General features: G+C 39.4%; 1 protein-coding gene across 1 annotated transcript in view; it reads left to right on the top strand.

The window, feature by feature from the left end:
- The window catches only part of LOC311304583 (nucleotide-binding oligomerization domain-containing protein 1-like), a gene marked incomplete at its 3' end in the record, with an annotated part of 30,966 nt that extends 15,735 nt beyond the window's left edge, over nucleotides 1-15,231 (top strand). Inside the window, exons 4-6 of the mRNA XM_084431698.1 lie at nucleotides 8,809-9,186; nucleotides 13,980-14,452; nucleotides 14,699-15,231. Of these exons, the coding sequence (XP_084287824.1) occupies nucleotides 8,809-9,186; nucleotides 13,980-14,452; nucleotides 14,699-15,231 (1,384 nt within the window). The remainder of the gene's footprint in view (nucleotides 1-8,808; nucleotides 9,187-13,979; nucleotides 14,453-14,698) is intronic.
- Nucleotides 15,232-17,201: the final 1,970 nt, after the last annotated feature.

Genomic DNA, 17,201 nt, shown 5'->3' with positions numbered 1-17,201 from the left:
ATGTTCTTTAAAATTTTCAGAACTTCCTCTCTCAATTCATCTTTACTGGCTTGTTGCAGTTCAGAATTGTTTACAGCACTTTCAAAATCATTGAATTCTGACTCAGTCAAGATCTGTGATATTAGCTGAGTGACTTCAGCTAGAGACATATCGTAGAGCCGCATCTTTTTGGACAACTCTCTCCTAAACTCAGAAAAATTTCTTTGCACTGATGGCAAACTTTCAGAAATTCTCTCAATATCTTTAGGACCTAAAGATGTTTTGACTGCTTGTGGCTGCAATATGGGGTTTGCAAATGGAACTGTATCAACACCTTTTCCCTGAGCCTTTTGTCTAGCTACGCACACTTCAACTGCATTTACATCTGCATTGACATTGTCCTCTATACTATCAAAAGACTGTAAATCAGGATAGCTTTCATCTGACTGTTGGTTTTCTGAGTCACATTTGGTTGAGGCCTTGTTATGGCCCAACTTTTTCATGAAACAGGACACTTGAGTATGCAATTGTTTGTTCTGTTCTTTTAACTTATCAATACATCGAGCTTGTTCTTGTACAATGGATAAGCTAAATTCTCTGTGACAGAAGATAATACCTTTCACGTTTTTCTTCCTGATACATGCACCCAACACTTTCTTGCAATCTTCAATTGGCCATACTGTGTCTGCATCAATGCCGAATTTCTTTGTTAAATTCAATCTGACTTCCTCAGTCACGATTGAGTCCATGTGCTCTCTTAACAAAGACTTAAACTCATTGTCTGTCCATAACGGGCTAGCTAATCCACCTTTCTCTGTTGTGGGTATCAGCCTAGCATTCCTTCTAACCATTTTGTGACTTCCTTTGTTACTTAACAATCACAAAACACGAAAACTTCTCTCTACTGTCTTACAAAAAGAGGGTGCAATCTTATTAGCACATGATGCTAAATCTTCTCTAGCTTACAGAGGATAGGTCTTCTCTTAGCAAGAGGATACACACAATATTAACATGTAACTGTTAAACTTCCCTGCCAACAACAGAGGGTAAATTTCATCTCTAAAAGCAAACTTTAGAGGCTTATCTTTAGTTAACCAAACTCTACAGCTGTTTGTTAACTACTTCTCTGAACGGCGCAGAGGAAAACTATTTTTGTACTGGTCTGCAAAGGTTCTTTGAAATGGAGTGAAACTCACCAAGTCTTTCATTTGTAGAGAAAGATTCCGTCTGGAAAAAAGTCTTTGAGATCTTTTTGGAGCTTGAAGTTTTTAATCTGGATTCAGAAGATTCAGTATGGAACTTAGTCAGGCTTTGTTGAGATCTTTGAGTTAAGTTTCCTTTTTCTCCATCCGGGTCACGGCACCATCTGTTGTAAAGTTTTTCTTTCTTCAAAGCAGACCAGGAGACGTTGGGATCACGGTCAAACAGAAGAGTTTCTTTATTTGAGCGCGGCTGCGGTTTCGTCCAACATAATCTGACTCTAATACAGTTTGCATTGTAGTTATATACATTCCAAGGGGGAGGGATTACATAGAGGTGGAGACCCTGAACAAAGCATGCAAATGAAGTAGGAACACACCCTACTCTGAGTCCAATTGAATCAGCATAACTATTCACATGCTGATACTAGCCAGGAACTCCAATTCCAAGAGCCATCCCAGACCCATTAAAGACAAAAGGTGAAAGTCAATCAACCTAACGATTCAACGTCTGGGCTCCGAAAGGTGAGAATCAAGTGATCTGACTTATTTAAAACACAATAGAGAAAACAGGTCTGGCAGGAAAGGAGACTCTTGCTGGAGACTCAATAAATCAGTATATAAACTTTATCAGTTTATATACTATAGCAGTGGAAAAACTAAATTAAACATTTAATAAATATGTAATACAACACTACCTTTATTATTCTTAGTAAATATTAATTTCAACATTAATTTACTATACATTTTTTAAATCAAAAGTTGTATTTTTAACATTAGTTAATGCACTGTGAATTAACATGAACAAACAATGAACAGCTGTATTTGTATGAACTAATATTAACAAAGATGAACTAATATAGTGACAAATGTATTGCTCATTGTTAGTTCATGTTAGTTATAATATAATAACTAATGTTAACTAATGAACCTTATTGTAAAGTGTTACCATTTATTCTTTCATCATGCACTCACCCCCGTGTCGTTTTAAACCCATAAGATTTTCATTCATCACATTTTTTTTATGAAACCTGAGACATTTCTGTCCCTCTATTTAAAAGATCCAACAAGGTCAATCGAAAAAAAAAAATCAATCGATCAGTTTAATCCTAGTCTTCTGAAGAGACATGATCGCTTTATATGATGAACAGAATTACTGATCAACAAACATATTGTAGTGTAAACAGACGTTCAAATATATATATGTATGTATGTATGTATGTGTGTGTGTGATGTGCGAGAATGACATGAGGGTGAGTAAATGAAGACAGAATTTAAATTTTTGTATTAACTAACCTCTTAACGTTTAGGAATATTTATTTTGACACATTTAAAACTGTGATTGATTGCACAGTGACAAAACATCATTTAAATCACCATCTCACATTTGTAGTTTTATTATGATGATTCAAAGTTTTTTAGATGATTTATTCTTATCATGTAGGCTAAGTGTATTTATAGAGGGAGAGAAGGGAAACAGTGGGATGTTGTGCGCGACTTGTAAGAGATCCAATGAATGCCTGCATTGAATGCATTTTTACTGCGTGAGAAAAAAAGCTAAGTTTCAGTGACAAAACTACATTTAAATTGTATCGTGATTACAGTATTGTGTATTTTACCAAATCGCGACATGTGTATCTTTACACCACTACTTTAGTAAGGAAGGATCATGATATTTGACTAGTCAACCAACAACTCTTGGACTACATTTAGAGATGCGGTATCTCAGATTTTTAGCCTGCCAAGAGACCGACTCCACAGACTAACTGACACACTTTTACTCCAGTCATTTCTTTCACTTCAGCTACAATGACTTTTTACCCCTAAAAGCTGCCTCTAAATTTGAATTTATCACAGACTGTTTAACTGGCATGAATGTATTTACACTGCAGTTACAATTAATTACGATTAATTAATTGATTAATTAATGGTGTTAGATTAATGTTCTTTTAATTAATATTGAAATCTGAAATGGATTTCAATATCTCCTATTTCAATATTTAACGCTTATCTATTCTAGGTCACCTTGTAAACCCACAGCAAAAACCACACTTGTTGCAAACATAATTTACATTACTTTTAAGAATAATAATACAAATGTTGGGAAAGTGCCTGTAGGGGTTTTTCTATTGCATGCAGAAGCCCTTTATCAGAGATGAGGTAAATAATAGCGTTGCAGTCCAAACTACAGCAGATTAATGGTTTATTATGGGGCTATGGTCCATAGATAAAAAATAAAAATAAAAAAATAAATAAAAAAAAGCTCCATAAATTAAATAAAATTAAAACATCAATTTTTCATTTTTTTCTCCCCTGGTTACTTTATCAATGTATAATTGCCATTCCCTCTCCTTTTTTTTTTCAATTTTACTTTTGCTAAATTGTGACTTAGGAAATGATCTTTTGGATAATATTGAATATTTTCCAAAATGAGAGATGAGAATATTTAGGCAAAATGCAAGAAAAAAGGAAAAATATTCAATATTATTCTAAAGATCATTTCTTAAGTCACAATTAAATGATGGGTGGGGGGCTGCCGTTATGGTTTATATCCGACTGTGTGCTTGTTGAGAAGTAGCCTATATAGTTTAAAAAGGCTAACACAGAGGAACACCTTTTTTCACACAAAGTGCCATAGTTTTTATTGTTAATAACTGCTAAATGTAAGACAGGTCTGGCTATCGGGAGCAGGCTACATATTGCCCGGCTACTTATTTCACCCTCTTCTTTCTTTCTTTAATCCTCTTGGCCCCCTTGGGAGCATAGGACGTCCACCATGGATCTCCACCTCACTCTCCTCTGTGCTAAGGACTTTACTTCTTGCCAGGAGGTCCCCGTCTTGGTCAGTTCATCAAGCGTGGACCGCCTCCAGTTGGATTTAGGTCTCCCTAACTTCCTCTTGCCTTGGGGGTTATAGTCCAGAGCTTGTCTTGCTATGTTCCTCGGATCCTTCCTTAGTGTGTGACCGATCCATCTCCACTTTCTAGATTTGATTTCAATGTGTATTTGCTCCTGGTTCATGCGTCTCCACAGGTCAACATTTGATATTTTATTAGGCCACCAAATCTTTAGTATGTATCTGAGACAGTTGTTAATGAACACTTGTAATTTATCAATGATTGATTTGGTGGTTTTCCAGGTTTCACAGCCATATAGCAGGACAGATTTTACGTTTGTATTGAAGATTCTGATTTTGGTGTTTCTAGAGAGCTGGGAAGAGAGCCATACAGGTCGGAGCGTTCTAAAGGCATATCTTGCTTTGCTGATGCGCAACTTGACATCTTTATCAGCTCCACCATCTGTGCTAATGTTGCTTCCGAGGTATACAAACTCGACCACATCTTCCAGGGATTTATCCTCGATTGTGATAGGTTGGTAGGTTTTGGTGTTAAGTCTCATGACCTTGGTCTTCCCGACATTTATCCTGAGGCCTATCTGTTTACTGTGTTCATGCAATCTTGTGGTCTTGCATTGAACGTGTGTATGTGTTTCTGAGATCAAAGCCAGATCATCTGCAAAATCAAGATCTTCCAGTTGCTCAAAAGGGTTCCACTGTAGTCCTGTCCTTTGACCATCCACTGACATTTTCATTGTCCAGTCGATTGCAATGAGGAGGAGGATGGGAGACAGTAGGCAGCCTTGACGTACTCCTGTTTTTATGCGGAGGGTGTCGGAGAGCTTACCATTTGAGGTGACTTTACCTGTGAATCCATCATACATGCATTTAATGATGTTGACCAGTTTTATGGGTATTCCATAATGTCGGAGCATCTTCCACAGAATGTTTCTGTCTAGGCTGTCAAAGGCCTTTTCAAAGTCAACAAAGTTTATGAATAATGATGACTGCCATTCGATGCATTGTTCAACAATTATTCTGAGTGTTGCAATGTGATCTGTACACGAGTTGTTTATACGGAAACCTGCTTGTTCTCTCCTGAAAATCTTGTTTAGTGGTTCTTGTATTCTGTCTAGGATTATTCGACAGAGAATTTTGTTGGGGACTGAGAGGAGCATGATGCCTCTCCAGTTTTTACATTCACTGAGGTTTCCTTTCTTGAGGACTATGACAATTAACCCCTCCTTCCAATCATTGGGAATCTCCTCTTTTTTCCAGATGTCATTTAGGAGCCCATGGAGGATATCAGTGGAGGCGCTGATATCTGCTTTCAGTATATCAGGTGGGATGTTATCCTTCCCCGGTGCCCTGCCTAGCTTTAGTTTTTTGCAGGCTCTCCTTATTTCCTCCTTTGATATCCTACCACAGTTGATGTTTAGGTCTTTTTCCGCGTCCTCTATGACTGGGGGACTGTCTGGGGGGAATCTATTCAGGACTTCTTCGAAGTGTTCCTTCCAGCGCTCTAATTGCTGGGACTCTTTGGTGAGAAGGTTTCCCTGCTTATCCCTGATAGGCAGGCTTGTGGTCTGTTTTTTCCCTGACAACTGGTGGGTTATTCTGTACAGTTCCTTGGCGTTTCTTTCTCTGGCTGCTTCTTCTGCTTCCTTAGCCAGCTCCTCTATTCGTGCTTTCTTGTCCCTCTTGCAGCTTTTACGGACCACCCTGTTTTTTTTCTTGGTAGTCTTGTCTGAGGCGTTTCTTCTTGTTATTATCTGTCTCTCTGTTGAGTTTTGCTTTGATATCTCGTCTAGCTTCGATCTCACTCCAAGTTGCATCTGTGACCCAATCTTTTCTTCTGGGGTCACTGTAGCCCAGAAGAGATTCACAGGTGTTTATGAAGGCCACCTTGCATCTTTCCCATTTGTTGTTTATGTTGTCTCCTTCTGCTAGGGCTTGGAACCGGTTGCGGAGGTGGATTCCCCATTCCCGGCATATTTTATTATCCTTTAGTTTCCGTGTTTCAAACCTTCTCTGAACCCTGTTCCCAGGTTTCTTCTTCACTGCAAGTTTCATTCTGAGTTCTCCCATGAGAAGATGATGGTCAGAGTCTATATCGGCGCCCCTCATGGCTCTGACATCAAGGAGAACTCTCCTCCATTTCCTGTCTATTGCAAGATGGTCAATCTGATTCTCAGTGAAGTGGTCTGGTGATATCCAGGTAGCTTTATGGATTTGTTTATGTGGGAAGAGACTGCCTCCGATCACTAGCTCATTGAGGGCACAGAAGCTGGCAAAGAGGAGCCCATTTTCACTTATCTGCCCCAATCCTTCAGTTCCCATTGTTCCTCTCCAGTCGCTGTTATCTTTTCCAATTTTGGCATTCATATCTCCCATGATGATCTTGATGTCTCTTTTGGGATTCTTCTGAAAGACAGCCTGTAGTTGTTGGTAAAAGGTCTCTTTTTCTTCATATACGGCATTGTTGGTGGGAGCGTAGCATTGGATAACTGTTATATTACATCCTTTTGATGTAAACCTGGCTGTGATGATTCGTTCTGAAATTGGTTCCCATTCGATGAGGCTTTTACCTGCATCTTTTGAAAGGAGTATTCCTACTCCGTGTGTGTGTGGATCATCTTCTTTGGGGTTTCCTGAATAGAGAAAGGTCTCTCCAGTGGCAGTTGTTATTTTTCCAAAGGTATTCCATCGGCTCTCACATACACCAACAATGCTTAGGTTGTATCGTTGCATTTCTTTTGTCAGTTGTGCCAATTTTCCAGTTTGGTAAAGTGTTCTGACATTCCAACACCCAATTCTCGTTCTTGACTTCAGCTTCAGCAGACATTTCCCGCCCTGGGGTCTCTGGTGAGTTTGTCTCAGGCGGTTCATACATCCCACACGTGGGTCGTCAGTTAGGCTTCGTTCAGTAAGGGATAGTTTCCATAGTTTCGGTTTCTGTAACCAATTTATTTTTTCCGGGGACGGGTAGTTAGCCCATCGCCCAACCCCCAACCTGGAGGGCCAGTGGGATCGCTCTTTGTCTGGTCTCTACCCTTCGACCTGTTCGGCTTGGGTGACCCTGCCAGGAGTACAAGAGAGTACAAGACTCCTGCCGACATAGCTCTAGGGGTCATGGAGACGTGCACAAACCGCTCCACCACGATAAGGCGGCGATCCTTTCGGAGCTATTTCACCCTCTGCCCAGCTCTTTTGTATTTATTTACTTATTCGTTATTACTTTATTATATTGTTGCAAGCCTGATGCACCCAAATTATCTTGGAATTCGCCATTTGATAATAAACTGAAACAAATTATGAATCCGGTAATCTTGACTTGTGGCATATAGTTATAAGATAAAGCCTATCATTCGACTTATCCCGGGCAAACAGCTTCTATTGTAATGAACCGAGTTAATGACTGTGCTGAATTTAAGGGAACGAGAAGCACGGAAGTTCAATGTTGCCGTGGAAATGAACGATGCCCACTAGCGAGTGAAAATATCTGCATCTGGGGAGTTTACTATGTAGGCCTAAATATTTTGTATAGGGGAGACCGGGGATGGAAGGGGAACACCTTATGTTTGAGCATCTGTAACTCAGCCACTGTTTGTGCTAGATCTCTCAAAATGTGATACACGGCAGCCACATTTGTCTGCTACAAATATAACTCACTTGGACATTAACAAAACATTCACAGATTGTGTGCGTTAATGTCAAATACAAAGAGTTCAGTTGTTACAATCTACCCCACAACTGGCTGGGGATAGATGCAATGAGAGGTCATTTGCTGAAATAAGATTTACACTATATTGTATTTTTAAGGACTTTAAATTTAGCACAAAAACAATTGCGAATAAAGGTGGTCCTCTGTGTTAGCCTTTTAAACTATATACATTTCGATGCCACGCAGGAGGCTATAAACAATGTAAAACAGTCTGCGGCCATGTACTATGGAACAGCCCACAGCGCAAAATGCAAGAACAACGGCAGGACTGCACAAGCTAGCGGACGGTGCCATCAGTGATTGTATACAGAACACGCTTAGCATCTCAGCCAGAGTCTAAAGTTAAAGTCGCCATGAAATCGAAATGGAATATTGCAGTGTTTATTATGAAATATTTATTTGTGCACAACACTTTTTTTCAAATCTTTATTCAGAATAACTTCCCCTCCTCCACGCACTGACATCTCATCTCTTCTCTGATGACGTGTTTACTGGTGTGAGGACGGGAAAATAAACTCCAGCAACCTCCTGTCACTCACATGAGATCAAAGCAGTAGCAAACAGCAATCCAACAAGCAATTCCCATTTCGCTGTTTCACTTGGATATACGTCACAATATGGGGGAAAAAAACGGTCACAACTTCCATTTCATCTTGACTTTTAACACTTGCCAAGAGTCTATTGTCAGTAAAAATCGTTTCCACACAAACTCTTCTCTGCTAGTGCTGTAAGTTTGGGTCGCTTGTAACATGCGTTTAAAAAGGCAACATGTTTCAACTTTCTGCAATGAGATTTGATATGAACTAAAGTGAAGCTCTAAGGTCTTCACCAAAATAAAAGTTTAACATTTGAAAGCAAAGAAATTAAGACATAAATATTAGTATTATAATTTTTCTGATGTTCTGTACATTTAAATTGTATTATTATTATTATTATTATCAAATGCCTTTATTTTACAATGCAATATAATTATTGACTAAATGTATTACTTTATTAATTTGCTTAATTGTTATAATTTAAAATGTATTTATTATTATTATTAATTTTGATATATGATTTCTGTGTTGCAGATTAAAGATTTGGAAAGAACCACTGAAGCAAATCACATTCTTTCGAGAATTCTTCCATAAAGCATCTCAGTGCAGTTGCTCCTTTTTTGACACGAGACACAATAACAACCCAGAACTGTGTGATTTCCTGCTGGATCTTTACTCACATGTGAAGAACTATGAGACTCAAACAGGCAGGAGTTTCCTTCCAGCATTACAGTCAGTTTTCCAGTTTCCTGAAGTCTGGATCATAGATCTCTCACAGAGAAAGTCCTCCGTCCTCCTGGAAGTGCTGAAACTCCAGACAGAGAAGAAACCAGTAGAGCTGAGAAGATGTTCAGAGGAAGAGAGTGAAGTGAAGAGTTTCCTTCAGTGTCTGCCCTACATCTCACAGCTGAGGTAAGATATTGTACAGCCTTTTGCTCAACATGTTTAAAAAAGCTGGAGTAGGTCTTTGTGTATTAAATGGATCTTTTTTTTAATTATTATTTTGTATTTACCTTTGGATGCAGAAATGTGTAAAATTGATTGAAAAGGGTCACAGAGAAGCTGGAAAATAGTCAGGAAAATGAAACTGACTGGTTCTAGAAACCTCAACTAACATTTGTAGCAAATTAGCTCAAAAAGGAAATATCACAAACAGTTAATCTTTGAGAGCCAGCAAAGAATCAAATAACCTTAAGGCAGGGGCAAACAATCTTAAACGCATCTAAATATCAGTAGAAATAATATTTGAACTTATTCATTGATGCATAGTGTGTGTGTGTGTGTGTGTGTAGATCCTCGTTGTGTGGTTCGTGAGCTTGAAGTGTACTTTGGGTTCTTCCGGAGGGCGCGTCGTTCACAGGAAGTTTAAAAGGTTTACTTGAAAGCAAAGTTGCTGAAAATCAAGATGTCTCATCAGAAGGACAGGAAAAAGAGCGGACAGGGAAGAAGGAATGAGTTAAAATGAGCTATTGTCATCGTCCTTTAAAGCCTGGAACACACTGTTGAATGACGAGCGGCAAGGCAAAGGTTCGTTTAACAACATATAACTTTACTAGAAGATACAGAAGTTCAACATGCAAGCATATAACTTCATCAACGTAACCCATTCCCGAGCATGCGTAGAAGCAAGCTTTTTACAAGTCTGTTGGATTTAAAGCTACAGAACACTATGTTCTACATCCTCCTCCTTTAACTGTGACAGATATTCCTTAATGAAAAGTTCCCTACGAAGTTCCTTACATTTGTAAGTTAACTCAAAGCCTTTATCTTTATAAGCAACACATTTAACAGACTAGTTAAGCTGAGAGTAAGAAAGTCTATTTACACGTAACCGTTTCTTGACAAAGTAATGTCAACATTTACAAATTGAACATTTTGTTACTAAATAACTGAACTGTTTCCTCTGTTTTTTTTTTCTTTATCACATGTATTTAGGGTTTGGTTTGCAAAGGCGACCTGCTCTGATCACATATGGAACTGTGGAATGAATTCTTGTTGAATGTTCATTCAGTGGCTTCTTCTCGGCTCCTTGTGGGGTGCATTGTTCTTTGACTTCACTTGGAGTGGAGTATTTATGTTTAGACTCAACAGAGGGGGTCTGGACAAAGGGAAATGACATATCGCTGTACTCGTACCATTGTGTTTGTGGCTCCGCAACAGGAAGGATTCTTTACCTTCAGTCTCCACAAGATATGACCTTGGTTCATCACAGACCTGTTTGACGAGTCCAATTCTGTCATGGCCTTTAGAAGTTGCAAGTCTCACTATCTCACCTTGTATGAGTGGCCGTAGAGCTCTGCTGGACTTGTCGTAGTATGTCTTTGAAGTCAGCTCTGTCATCAAATGTGTTCATCTGGTGAGTCTCTGGGGGAACGTGACAATGTGTCGGCAAGGAACATGTGTTTTCCTTTCTTGTATGTGATTGTGAAGTTGTATTTCTGCAATCTTAGCATCATGCGTTGCAGCCTTGCTGGAGCTGTATGGATAGGCTTTTTAAGGATGGTTACCAATGGCTGGTGGTCCATCTCAATGTGAATTTGTTTACCATATATGTAGTCATTGAATTTGGTGCACGCGAATACCACAGCCAGAAGCTCTTTTTCAATCTGCGTGTAACGCACTTCTGTTTGCGTCAGAGTGCGAGAAGCGTACGAGACAGGTGCATCTTCTTGAAGACACGCAGCTCCGAGTCCAAACTGGGAAGCATCACAGGTGAGTGTGACGGGTTTCTGGATGTCATAGTATTTCAAGGTAGGTGGACTGGAAATCCTGTGCTTCAGATCTTCGAAAGCATCCTGATGCTGTTTAAACCAGCACCACTCTGTGTTTTTACAGGTCAGCTCACACAGGGGTGCAGACAACTCACTGAGGTTTGGTATGAATTTTTCTAAATAGCTGATCATACCCAGGAAGCGCTGTAGTGCAGTAACATTGTCTGGCGGCAGCATTTCTGTGATTGCTTTTGTTTTAGCAGGGTCAGGTTGTTGTCCCTTGCTTGTGAAAATATGTCCAACATAGCTCACCGCACTTTTGAGGATTCAGTCTCAAGTTCACTTCACGAGCACGGTCTAACACTTTCTTCAAATTTGCATTGTGTTCCTGCTCGCCGTTGCCCCCCACAATGATGTCATCAACTATGACTGCACACGGATAGCCAGCGAAGATCTGTTCCATAGCACGCTGAAAGACCTCGCTGGCTGAATTAATGCCAAAGGGCATCCGAAGAAATCTAAATCTTCCAAATGGCATACTGAAAGTAGTCAGTAGGGTCAGTAGACTTATGATCCAGTGAAATCTGCCAGAATGAGCTTTTGGCGTCTAGTACTGAGAATACAGTGGAGTTTGGCATCTGCGCTGCCACTTCTTCCACTGTGCGCATGGGGTGATGTGGACGGTTTAGAAACTTGTTTAGGTCCCAAGGGTCTATACACAGCCTTATTTCATCTGAGTTTTTCTTGTGAGTAGCCACCATAGATGACACCCAATCGGTTGGCTCAGATATAGGAGTGATAACGCCGATAGCAACCATTCTTTCCAACTCTGTTTTTACCTTGTGTTGCATTGCTGCAGGAATTCTTTGTGCTAGACCAGGGGTGTCCAAACTCAGTCCTGGAGGGCCACTGTCCTGCAGAGTTTAGCTCCAACCCCAATTAAACACACCTGAACCAGATAATCAGACCTTGATAATCTGGTTCAGGTGTGTTTAATTGGGGTTGGAGCTAAACTCTGCAGGACAGTGGCCCTCCAGGACTGAGTTTGGACACCCCTGTGCTAGACGGATGACAGGTTAAGCTTCTTTGTCAAGTTTCATGCAGTATGTTACAGGAAGCCTTCCTACTTCATCTAGGAAAAGATCTGCATAATCTGTGTTAATCCCCTGGGCAAAACTTGAGTTCTCTTTTAGACTGACCTGGTGCACTGCGTTATTGAGAGAAATGAGGCCCATCCGAAGACAGTCATACAGCCCAAGCAATGGCTGTACATTTTTTTTCCACCACGTAGAACTGTAGAGAATAGTTCTGGTCACTCAGGTTGCATGATAACACAGTTGAACAGACTCCCAGATTAATGTCTGGATCTCCTCTCCACCATATGCAACAAGCTTCACATGGCTTGACAACTGAAGATTCTCTTCTTGCTTTACCTGTGCAAATGTCTGCATAGACATGATGTTGCATGAGGCTCCTGTGTCGATCTTTAGTTGAGGCTTTCCATTGGTTCGGACTGTGCAAGATATTGCGGTTTTCTTTGACTGTTTTGTGTCAATTTCTGCCACCTTCTGGTGATTTAAGGAAACTCCGTCTATAAAGAATGAGTTTTCACTGCTGTTTGAAGCTCTGGCAACTTTTGTAGATTCCGTGTACGATGAACCTTCATAGATTTGCAGCATTTTTGGAAATGGTTCTATTTGTTGCACCTGTGACACTGCTGGCTATATGCAGGACATTTCTCCCGTTTTGCCTCATGGTTGCTTCCACTATTGCTGCAATTATTAATTTGTTGTGGGGCAAACTTGTCTGTTCTGTGTTTGGGAGTACGAAACGTTTTTCTTTTTACCGTTTGTTGAACACTGTCCACATTTGCCAAATTATGCTTTGGTCCAGCTAGTGTTTTAGTGTGCTGGTATTTATCTAAATGTATCAATTAGTTTCCACAATATTCACCAGAAGTCATCATTTCAGGGGTTATTTTTCAAAATCCCCCCCCCCTCCCCCCGCTCACTGTTCCTTATTTCCATTTCAGAAAGTTGGCAAACCTATGCGGAACACACCGAGAAGATTTAGTCGGCCGACGCACAGAAACTGCCCGACGGCTGACCGTCGGCTTGGTGTGTTCCAGGCTTAAGGATAAATCAGTCCACACCTATTTTGGCTGAAATGACCAATAGTAGTTAGGAACGTTTAGCGGGAGAGAGTTTCTTCATCTCCTTCTGACAGCCTAATCTGCATGTTTAATGATGATGTCAGAATTGGTCATTTTTACTCCAAAGGATGGTAAAAATAGTATTATACAATTTATTGTAACACACTAAACATCGTTAATTCAGGTGTAACGAGAGGAATATTTCAATACCAAGAAAGAAATGGTTGGAAGAAGCAGAGAAACATTCTTACACTTGACTATAAGCACTGAGAGTTTAACTAACAAAACTAGAAAGTTGTAACTAGGCTAATATAAGCTGGGGACATTCATACACTCAGGAATATATCATTTACTTTCTTGGATGACTTAATAATGAGTTAAATGGAAAGAATGTCTGTCTCTGTATATTAGGTGTGTTTCTCCAGTTTCCAACCCTTTCGTTCCTGGCATGAGAGGGAAGTTGAGTTGATTCAGATCTTTATGAAGCTCTCGAAGGTGTTTCTGTTCAGCCTCTGCCAGGACACTAAAGTGACAATGGGGACAATTTGATCCAGACTCATCGGCGCTAGGCCTGTGATTCACATGAAGAAGTCCAAAAAGGTTAAAAACTTTCTGAAGTTTAAAACTGAATCGGTCATCGTGATTCAGTCCAGATGCTACACGTTATTCTGTATATGGACCTTGGAAAAAAGTGTAATAAATGTCATTAGATTCTGTCCACTTATATTAATGTTGCTTTTATGTTTCTTCTTATACTTGTTTTTGTGTACTATATAGTTGATTTATAAATGCTGTATGTTGTCATAAATTAACAGGATTTTTATTTCTCTGTATTTTATCAGGTTTAGGTTCAGTGATGATGAAGAAGAAATGAAGTCTGCAGTGAAATTCCTGCTGAATCTCAGTGTTGCTGCTGTAGAAAATGTCACAGTTACAGGAACAAGATTCTCTACTCTGCTGTCGTCTGTGTGCAGTTACAAAACCTTCCCTTATGATCAAGAGCGGGATGATGATCTGGTTTATCAGTGTGATTTCCTGCTGGATCTTTGCTCACATGTGAAGAACTATGAGACTCAAACAGGCAGGAGTTTCCTTCCAGCATTACAGTCAGTTTTCCAGTTACCTGATGTCTGGATCATAGATCTCTCAGAGAGAAAGACCTCCGTCCTCCTGGAAGTGCTGAAACTCCAGACAGAGAAGAAACCAGTAAAGCTGAGAGGATGTTCAGAGGAAGAGAGAGAAGTGAAGAGTTTCCTTCAGTGTCTGTCCTACATCTCACAGCTGAGGTACCTGAACTTTTGGATATTCTCTTACTGTACCTACTTCTCAATCAGTTTCACTTCACTGTATCTGCATCTGTTTATGGAAAGATATGTTATATATATTTTTTTTAATCGTTTTTACAATGATTAGAGTTTTAAATATTTTTTTTTCCCTTTCATCCGATGCACTTATTAAACTATTTAAAACAAAGGAAGCTGAAATTTGCTTTCAAGCACAAATAGAATTTCTGCGTTCTTGTCTTTGTCAGAATTCTGTGATCATTTATCTCTGTTTACAGTATTTTATTCTTTGGGAAACAGGTTTGACTATATGTATATCAGTGATGAAGTGCAGTTTCTTCTGAGACTCTTGATTAAAGCAGCAGAGACTGAGACACAGACAGGAGAGCAGAAGCTGAAACTGTTATCATCAGTCTGCACCTACACATCTTTTCCTTATCAAGAGACTGACAGAATTAAACAGAGTGATTTCCTGCTGGATCTTTACTCACATGTGAAGAACTATGAGACTCAAACAGGCAGGAGTTTCCTTCCAGCATTACAGTCAGTTTTCCAGTTTCCTGATGTCTGGATCATAGATCTCTCACAGAGAAAGACCTCCGTCCTCCTGGAAGTGCTGAAACTCCAGACAGAGAAGAAACCAGTAGAGCTGAGAAGATGTTCAGAGGAAGAGAGAGAAGTGAAGAGTTTCCTTCAGTGTCTGTCCTACATCTCACAGCTGAGGTATATGAACTTTTGGATATTCACTTACTGTACCTACTTCTCAGTGGTGGACAGTAACGAAGTAAATGTAATTCGTTACTGTACTTAAGTAGCTTTTTTGCGTATCTGTACTTTACTGAAGTATTTAAATTCGGGAAGACTTTTACTTTAACTCCACTACATTTCAAAGTCAAATATCTTAGTTTTTACTCTACTACATTTTCAAAATCAGTCGTTCCTTTTTATTTATGAGTGGATAAAAACTTAAACTGGTCAAACGAGCCACCAATCACAGTAGCCTACAACGTGCGCACTTTGTTTTGAACTTGCCTTATCTACTAAGCGCGAACCAAAGCCGTTAAATATGAGAGTTGCGACCATAGACAGTAGGCTATATAAGAGGTTGTGACACACGCTTGTTCGACTTGAACCGGCGCTGCACAGACCGATCAGTTTATGACATCAAAGTATAGAGCGAAGTCGCGAGAGCGATTGAAAAGCATACAGAGCCGTCTACTCTCTAATGGTATTTTAATGTGACGTCATTCACCGATTGGTCTGTGCAGTGTGCAGCGCCGGTTCAAGTCGAACAAAACTACTGTGATCTTCTCTCCGCCGCGCGGTCACGTGATTCGTGTAGCTCTCAACAGTTCCAAACAAATCGTATTGCCAATGATTTTAAGCGGGGCAGAGAGCAGCAGCTATTATTACAGCAATTATCGGTAAATATTGACGCATAATGAACATTGCTTATTACATTGACACTAAAATTACTTGCATTTAATAGCATTTTTTTTTCTGGGGAGTAGCAGAAACACTGCATTAATACGTTTGGTGTTTAGTTTTGGAGGGAAATTGGCTGCTCCCATAACGTAGAATATATATATATGTGTATGTGTGTATGTGTGTATGTGTGTGTGTGTGTGTGTATATGTGTATGTGTGTATGTGTGTATGTGTGTATATTTAATGGCATTGTGCAGGTTTATGTGAATGTATCATAACATTGGGATGTTTATAATTATGACCATAGACACTCGTGAAAAATATATACAGTAAATATTGTAAATGTATTATACCTTATGGGAACAGTCCCCTTCCGTCCAAAATTAAACACACAAAACATTTATTCAATTCAAATAAATATATATATATATGACTAATTAATGTCATTTTATTAATAGATTGATGCGCCAAGAGTGACATTACAGTCTTCACGTAGACTGAGTTTAACAACAAATTCATTGTACTTGGATACTTAAGTACATTTGAAGGCAAATACTTTTTCTCAAGTGAATGTTGAAAGGCAGCACTTCTACTTTTACTTGAGTAATATTTTACCTTGAGTATCTTTACTTTAACTCAAGTACATGGTATGTGTACTTCGTCCACCACTGCTACTTCTCAATCAGTTTCACTTCACTGCATCTGAATCTGTTTATGGAAAGATATGCGTTATATTCATTTAAAATCGTTTTTACAATGATTAAAGTAATAAATTATTTTTTTCCCTTTCATCCGATGCACTTATTAAACTATTTATAACAAAGGAAGCTGAAATTTGCTTTCAAGCACAAATAGAATTTCTGAGTTCTTGTCCTTGTCAGAAATCTGTGATCATTTATCTCTGTTTATAGTATTTTTTTCTTTGGGAAACAGGTTTGACTTTAGGAATATCAGTGATGCAGTGAAGTTTCTTCTAAAACTCTTGACTAAAGCAGCAGAGACTGAGACATTCTGTCCTCTTATATTAAAGGGCACCTATTATGCCCCTTTTTACAAGATGTAATATTGGTCTTGGGTGTCCCCAGAATGTATTTGTGAAGTTTCAGCACAAAATACCCCACAGTTAATTTATTATAACCATTTGAAAATGTCATTTTTGGGGCCTGTTTTAAAAAGAGCTGTTTTGGTGTGTACCACTTTAAATGTAAATGAGCTGCATAATCCCCGCCCTGCTGGACCCAAATGATGAAGAAACTCCGGTGTTACGGATCAACTGGGGATCATCAGAGCCCGTCTACGGAGAGCCTGCCCACTCCCTATTAAGCCCTATTGTACCGAATTTTGGTTGTAGTAC

The sequence above is a fragment of the Rutilus rutilus genome (genome assembly GCF_951802725.1).
Source record: "Rutilus rutilus genome assembly, chromosome: 1".
NCBI classification, from domain to species: Eukaryota; Metazoa; Chordata; class Actinopteri; order Cypriniformes; family Leuciscidae; genus Rutilus; species Rutilus rutilus.
Note: the sequence above shows the minus strand (reverse complement) of the source record. Positions and strands in the feature narration are given on the sequence as shown.